At 41.4% G+C, this 8,171-nt stretch overlaps 1 protein-coding gene across 3 annotated transcripts in view; it reads left to right on the top strand.

Annotated features, from left to right (window-relative positions):
* lamb2 (laminin, beta 2 (laminin S)) overlaps positions 1–8,083 on the top strand; it is a 56,823-nt gene extending 48,740 nt beyond the window's left edge. For all 3 annotated transcript variants that reach the window (XM_086214032.1, XM_086214030.1, XM_086214031.1), the window contains 8 exons: positions 118–359; positions 635–838; positions 1,874–2,018; positions 2,134–2,341; positions 2,467–2,608; positions 2,980–3,156; positions 3,241–3,400; positions 4,630–8,083. In XM_086214032.1, coding sequence (XP_086070158.1) covers positions 118–359; positions 635–838; positions 1,874–2,018; positions 2,134–2,341; positions 2,467–2,608; positions 2,980–3,156; positions 3,241–3,400; positions 4,630–4,766 — 1,415 coding nt within the window. In that variant the 3' untranslated portion in view covers positions 4,767–8,083. The remainder of the gene's footprint in view (positions 1–117; positions 360–634; positions 839–1,873; positions 2,019–2,133; positions 2,342–2,466; positions 2,609–2,979; positions 3,157–3,240; positions 3,401–4,629) is intronic.
* The last annotated feature ends 88 nt before the right edge of the window (positions 8,084–8,171 follow it).

Below are 8,171 nucleotides of genomic sequence, written 5' to 3' on the forward strand. Positions count from 1 at the left end.
GAGAGGATATTAACACTTTTGTAGTCGCCTTGTACATCCAAGACAAAATATCATCAGCCTGAATCTCCTAATTTGCTCCAACATGACTCAGCTCCCCACTCTTTGCCTTTGCCTCAGGCGCATACGACAGCATCCGCAGTTCTTACAACAAGTCTCAGGATGCAGAGCGGCGTGCCAATCAATCAACAATCACCAGGCCCAGCACAGTCAGCCAATCAGCAGACACCCGTCGTCGCACAGAACGCCTGATTTCTGCCAAGAAGGATGACTTTAATCGTAAAAATGCTGCTAATAAGCGCGCGCTAGGAGAACTCAACACCAAAGCACAGGGCCTGGATATGAAGAAGATCAATGAGAAGGTCTGAACACACACACACACATAGAATCACACACGCACACACAGACACGCACACACACACAGCAGGATCTGGTTTGTAGCTTTTTGTTGCTGTTGCCACCTTAATTAAAAATGTTTGGGAGATTTATTCATATAAATACCAAGAAAATTCTTACTTTAACTCACTATTGGCTAAATATGGTTTCACAAGAATGTTGTTGGACTGCAACATTACACTCATACTCATAATAACAAAAACTAATCCCATTATGAATACATGTGCACCTGTCCCAACAGGTTTGTGGCGCCCCAGGTGATGCTCCCTGTGGTGAAAGCCCTTGTGGGGGTGCAGGTTGCCGTGACGATGAGGGAAACCGACACTGTGGAGGCCTGAACTGTAATGGAGCAGTAGCAGTCGCTGACAATGCCCTGGAAAGAGCCAAACATGCAGAGAAACAGCTGAACAAAGCTATGGGAGAAGTGGAGGGACTCTTCTCTCAGGTGAGCACATGGGAACTGTAGTCACTGTACTTCGACTACAAGAATTTTTATTGTTATCCCAAAGTCATGGCATGAACTGGACTAAATTACCCAGGTCCCATAATCAATAAAATGAAGAAGGACTATAAATAATAAAACATACACACAGCAAACACCACAACATATCCAGGAATGTTGGTGTAGGCTGATGATGCGAGAGGGGACCACATCCTCCATCATGCACCGGTAAAATAGTGACAAGATGATGGAGGTCAGTCCACTGCTCTTAGGTTTTCTCTATAAAGAGGGGATGGGGGAGGAGCTAGACTTGCAAACATTCACACTCCTCTCCCTTGTTATCTAGACGCTTCTCACCTTTTTAGAGGAGGCGTCTTCAATTCTACAACTCACAGGGCTCATTAACATGAGCAAAGTTAGTGTTTTTTTCTCACACATTAAAATGTTTTTGGATTGCAGAGCATATGCATGGATATAGAAGATTTAGATTCTACTAGATGATACACTTGAGAGTTTGTAAATGAATGTTTATGGACAATTCTGCTGTTGCTGGACGGAAGTCCCCATTAATGTCAATCTAATTATACGTAGCTTCTGCATTCTGGAAGTGTGAAGATGTGATGCAGAAGGAAAGAATGACTTTGCGAGAGCACAACACTGATTTCGGTTGACTTGAAAGGTGACTTTAAAGTCTGTTAAAAAAAATGTACGATTCATTTGGTTGTAAACTGAAGTAACCATGTTTTAGTTCAACTTTGGCGCTGAGTGGAGTTTGTGATGAACAGTATATAGTTTTCTACTAATTCACATCCTGTCTCATCCTTCATGTAGTTGACAGTTAGACCACAACTGCTCTCAAAGGAGAAATAACATTCAGCTACTGCATTTTGAGAGATATACACGTGCATAGACAAAACTAGTTGAGTAAAAGTGGGCACATCTAAAAGCTGGGTTGTTAAGAGCAAAGACCACTAGACAAAGTAGATTTATTGATTATATTCTGTAAGTCCTTCACTGTGAGTTGTCTTTGTGTGTCAGGTAGCAGAGGCAAAGACCAAGGCTGAGGAGGCAAAGAGTAAAGCCCAAGCTGCTCTGGATAAAGCCGCAGCCACCAAGAACAAAGTGGAGCGCTCCAACAATGACTTGAGAGACCTCATTAAACAGATCCGCAACTTCCTCACTCGTGAGTTTGCATCAGGGTTCATGGATTGAAATAAATGAACCCTTAAACCAACCTCCTATAATAACTCCCTCTCTCTCACTCTGTCTCTCTCTCTCTCTCTCTCTCTCTCTCTCAGAGGAAGGTGCGGACCCGGACAGCATTGAGGCAGTGGCGAACCGTGTGCTGGAGCTCTCCATCCCTGCTTCGCCCCTCCAGATCCGACATCTTGCTGATGAAATCAAAGAACGTGTTCGCAGCCTTTCCAATGTAGACGCCATCCTTGCACAGACGCAGGATGATGTGCGTAAGGCTGAGCAGCTGCTTCTGGATGCAAAGAGGGCCAGGTATTCTGAACAGGGTTCCAGAGTCTGCCTCCTTCCCCTCAAACTCCTAATCATGCAGATTTGAATGAATTAACTATGCTGATAAAGAGTGTTCCCTGTTTACTTATCGCTTCTAAAACTGTAAGGCATCATGCTGAGGGAGTGAAGACCACTGCTGAGACGGTCAAACAGGCCTTGGTGGATGCTAAGACGGCCCAGACATCAGCAGAGAAGGCCATAGCTAGAGCCAAAGCTGACATCGGGGAGACCGAGACCCGGCTGGCCCAGGTAACCAAACACAACACATCAAGCTACTGGCAGACACTAAGAGGTGAGCTCAGCTTTGAACCTATTTATTGTGTATTGCGCTACATTTTGAGTTCACAAATTTTAGTACTTTAAGCATAGTTCAAACACATCTAAACAGACCAGCCCCCTATTGGGCTTACATTGACCAAATGACCAGAGCTTGTTTCTACTTCCACAATTTTGAAAAAATGTTTTGTTTTGAGTTTAGAGTTGTTGTTTTTTTTCCACAAGTCAGTTGGCTCAAGTAACAACGATACTATAAGCTCGTGCTGAACCCTCTAAAATATTGTTCAAGTTGCTCAATGTGCATTCAAACACACGCTGATTTCGTCTGTACGCCACTTTCTCAGATTGAGTCGGAGACGTCCAATAGTGAGAAAGATCTGAATGATGCCATGGAGCGTCTGGGCACACTGGGACAGCAGATCAATGCCCTGAAGACCAAACGTGCCAACAACAGCATGGCAGCAGCCCGAGCTGAAGAGACAGCTACCATGGCACGAGACAAGGCCAATGAGGCCAAGCAAGTGTGTATCTCTCTCTCTGCAAGTGTGCACACTTTGTCTCACATCGCATATACTCACAAAACTTAATCTGTTCTCACTGCTCAGATTCTAGATGGTCAACTGACGGATAAATACCATGAGGTTAAGCAGCGGGTTAGCACCAAGGCCCAGGCTGTACAGGATGCCAAGAGGAGGGCAGAGAGCCTCAGGGACGAAGCCAAAGAACTACTGAAAGATGCCCAGAACAAACTGCAGCGACTAGCAGGTGCTAATTCAGAACTATGTGTGTTCAAGTGTGTGTGTATGTAGATTGGAGTTTGGAGGAAGAAAAACTAAAGGTGAAGAGGTTAAAATATCAATAATTCACCTCTCGATTCAGCGTAGAACACACCCAAACTACCGATTTTAGAACACACAAGAAATAAGATAAGATTAGACAAGATAAACTTGATTAATCCCACAACAGGATCATTCACAAATTCCATCCATCCATCCATTTTCTACTGCCTATCCTGTTAAGGGTCGTGGAGGGGCTGGAGCCTATCCCAACGGCTTTCGGGTGAGAGGTGGGGTTCACCCTGGACAGCCCCCCCCACCCCATCCCCTGCGACCCTTAACGGATAAGCGGTAGAAAATGGATGGATGGAGAGATAATAAGCTTTATTTGTATAGCACCTTTCATATGAAAATTGCAGCTCAAAGTACTTGACAACAAATAGAGAACATTCAAAACATGTTAAAAGAGAGTATTGAAGAGGGAATAAAACCAGAATACAAATCACAAGATTAAAAAATTTAAATTAAATTCAAAAACAACAATTCATAATGACTATACACGGGAGATATATCACTTTTCCCAGATGTAAGAGGAAAATAAATCAGCACACTTAAATGTGGATTTGCAGGGTTAGGGTTTGAGCCATACATTTAACTCCTGAATCAAAGATGAGACAAATATTTTCCCTGGTGGCTTTGGGGGAGTGATAGAGAATTGAATCATCATCATCATCATCCAGGCTCTACATATCTGGAGACACAGCCACATACATACTGTGTATTGCTGGCATCTCAATGGAAATAAATATATACGTGTGTGTGTGTGTGTGTGTATGTATGTATACACACACACACACATACACACACACACACACACATACACACACACACACACATATATATATATATATGTATATATATGTATATATATGTATATATATATATATATATATATATATATATATATATATATATATATGTAAGTTAAAAAGTAGTGGTTTCAGAAATGATCCGTGAGGAGCCCCTAAAGTTATTTTGAAAAGATTTCAGAGCAATCTAAGACAAACTAGTTCCAAACATTTCCAGACAGGCTGATGTGATCTCCATCCAACAGCATCTAAATCAAGTAAAATGTCAGCTCAAGAATGACCTACAGCAGCTGCAAATACCAGTTTAACTTCACTGTGTCACCTTTCCTGACATCCCCGGTTCCAACAGAGCTGGAGAAAAACTACGAGGAGAACCAGAAGAGGTTAGAGGGGAAAGCGCGTCAGCTTGACGGGTTGGAGGACAAGATGAAAGCCATTCTCAGTGACATCAATAAACAGATCCAAATCTACAACACGTGCCAGTAACCCCAAGTCAAAAGGAAACAGGTCGATCTTGGTGTTATCCTGCCTTTTCCTCCAGCTACAGTAACCCTAACAGCAGAAGGAGTGGCTGCCTCATCACTCTGCAAATGATTTTGCATATATTTACGGATGTGCAAATTGTTCTTCATGTATTTAACATCGTGGAAAAAAAACACACCCAAGATGTAAAAGTTGTCTTATATCAAATATTTTATTATGTGCACATTATTCTGGAATCTGGAAATGTATCTGTTTTTCTAAAATTGTGATTTGAATTTAAAAACATAATATAATCTCGACAAATCAATAATACACATTTATGGGTGAAAATATTGACATGCAACTGTTAGTAGGGCTACATTTAATTTTTGTTTTTACCTATTTAGAGGGACTCCTTCAACCAGCATAAAGAGCGGGTCGATATAATTTCATCCCATCTTTCTCTTCACTCTGTTGCTGCTGGAAGGTTATTATGAGCTGTGCTCAACACAAGAGGAGCCAAGTTAAAGTACAGTAGACAGTGTCTTCTTGTAGCAGGAAATCGCAACATCTGGATACGTCGGGACTTAAAATCAGGATTAAAAACGGCACCTTTTGTGTGAAAAGTGAATGTGATGAGGAGTCAATTACTGCTATTTTTATTTTATTTTCAAATAAGCCAAAATGCAGTGTTAGTGTATTGTTCAGGGCGGGCCTTCTCAGTTAGAACCATGGATTTTCTAAGATTAGAATTTTCTTGAAAGAAAAAAAGGTGACATTAGGATTTTCTCAGTTATTCTGTGTTCTGGTTGCTTTAACATGACGAGAAGCTTTATCTATGACCATTTTAATGTAAGCCATTAAATGCAAACGTTTCTGCAAATCGCCTCTACCAGGAGTTTGAGGGTGGCTGTAGGCAAACAATGTACAGAGCAGTGTAAGCTAATATTGTGTGCTAGCGCCATATTCTGTAGTTAACTTTACCCCAGGGTCAGTTTGTTGACAGCTGTTAGATGCATTGGCATGGAACTCGTGAAACAAGTATTTGGTCCAGCTAGCTAAACCTGGCTAGCTTCACCGAGTCTGACTAAAGCCTGTGTACAGAGAAACAAACCCTGTGTATTTCTGTGACAGAATAATTTCATTATTAATTAGCATCATTTCTAAATGCGTTGTCGGGACAGAGCTTTGTATGTTTAAGGAAACAGGCTAACTCATTTCTCTCTGTTTGATATGAAGCTGAAGCTAGGAGACAGCTTAGTTTAGAATGAAGACTGGAAGAAAGAAAAGACAAAAAGGTAAAAGGTTAAATGTGTAGACCGTTCAAAAGAAGTGGACACTGCTGCTGCTGCTGGTTGCAGAATGCAGAAGTGCCATAAACCTGCTTTATTGAGCATTTCAACCCGATCCCACCCTACAGGAACTCCCATGGATCTCTCGATCATAACTATTAAAAGAGAATGATCGTAGGTGTACTGCCCCTCTGTTCAACCTCCAATAGAGTATAATTAGCAGTAAATATTCATGGGTACTTTTTGATTGGTAAGTTGTTATCTCAGCGACCTGTCTGTGTCTCATTCAGGTCCACCCTTCGTTTCTCCCCAGCTCCACCCTCTTGTCCAACTACGCTCACATCTGGTTGAACAAAATCAACATGGCAGCTCCCAAAATATCAGGCTTCAAAATGATTGTTCCCAAACGAGTAGGATCTTTTACCTTGTCTGTTAAAAACATCTTCCAACAAGCACCTCTATACTATATCTCGGACTTCCTAGTTTTGTCATCCTGGTTGCTAGGCAACCAATACAGACTCCCTGCAGTTACTCTGTTTTTTTCCAGTCAAGACACATTATCCTTATATGAACCCATAACTCAATGACAGTTTTTGAGCTTTAGAGTTGCTGGTGGGTGTATTTTAATCTTGAGACAGATTTGTGAATATTTGTTTTTCAAATATACTTTGATGTATAAGAAATGCAGTAATGGTTGCCTCACTCAAAGGACACTCAGTACAGTACTTGAAAATATGTAAACTGCAGTTTTTTGTTGTGCCTTATAATATAAAAGTTTTGTGGACGTTTACTTGTGCACTGTATGCATGACAATTTCTGTTTTAGGAAACACTACAAAGAGAACCCTCAGACCCCCAATCAGTTCACGGCCATATGATTTTGACAAATACTGTCATTGTCAAAGCTAGAATACCAAAACAAGCTTGTGTTATGCAGTTTACAGTTTTTTGAATAAAGATGGGATAACATGTCTTTTTTTGAAGTAGCTTATTTGTGCATATGATGTGGAGCCTGCATACCATATATGCCTGCAGTGTGATCAATGAGCCCTCCCTGCTGGATGTACTCTTTTAACCTTGCAGTCTTATGACCCGATTGTAGCTTTGTTCATCCGCAATGGTGTAAGATGTCCTATTTCTATTTTTGTACTGTGAGAGCACACTGCCTGTTGCTTGTTTGAGTCCTTGATGTGACCTTTGACAAAGTCTGCATCTTTGCAGGTGTTGTTACCCAAAGCTGATTCATCTTTGTACATGTCAGCATATGATAAATAGCAGAGAATAGGGTCTTTTGAGTGAAAGCATTTGGCTGCGACGTTCTGTTTTTTTGGAGAATTCTTCATTCTGTTGTTTGGTTCCATTCCAGTGTTTGGTAGTTTCTCAGAATCTGAGTTATCAATCACAATGTTAAAGTTTTATTTGTTTGTTTTTTGCAGTATGTAACATTGATTAACAAAAACAATAACTACTTGACTGAAAATACAAGGTGGCACGGTGGTGCAGTGGTTAGCGATGTCGCCTCACAGCAAGAAGTTTCTGGGTTCGAGCCCCAGCTCGGGCATGGGATCTTTCTGTGTGGAGTCTCCATGTCTGAGTGGGTTCTCTCTGGTACTCCAGCTTCCTCCCACAGTCCAAAGACATCAAGAGAGGACGAGGCTGATTGATACTCTAAATTGACCGTAGGTGTGACTGTGAGTGTGAATGGTTGTTTGTCTATGTGTTGGCCCTGTGATGGACTGGTGACCTGTCCAGGGTGAACCCCGCCTCACTCTCAAAGGCTGCTGGGTAGGACCATGACCCTTAAGATAAGCGGTAGAAAATGGATGGATGGACTTAAAAATAATACCAACTTCTACTACTTGCCTGTACTGATGGTGTTCAGCTTTGTGGTTAGATGAAAAAATGGGTGTGGTTATGGGATTAGAGTGAAGTGTTATGATACATGATCTACTTCACAATAAGGGTCATAAAGTGCTTTAATAATGTTTATAATGTTTAATAAATGTTTATTAAGATTAAGTAAAGCTAGTGCTCATATGTAACTGAGTGGGAGGCAAGCAAATAAATAATGATGTCCACAAATAGTGCAAATATGCAGTTAATTACAGTGTGAGAGTGTGTGTGTGTGTGTGTGGGGG

The sequence above is a fragment of the Aulostomus chinensis genome, chromosome 9, assembly GCF_037954235.1.
Source record: "Aulostomus chinensis isolate RoL2024-O1b breed Wild chromosome 9, RoL_Achi_v1.0, whole genome shotgun sequence".
In the NCBI taxonomy this organism is placed as follows: Eukaryota; Metazoa; Chordata; class Actinopteri; order Syngnathiformes; family Aulostomidae; genus Aulostomus; species Aulostomus chinensis.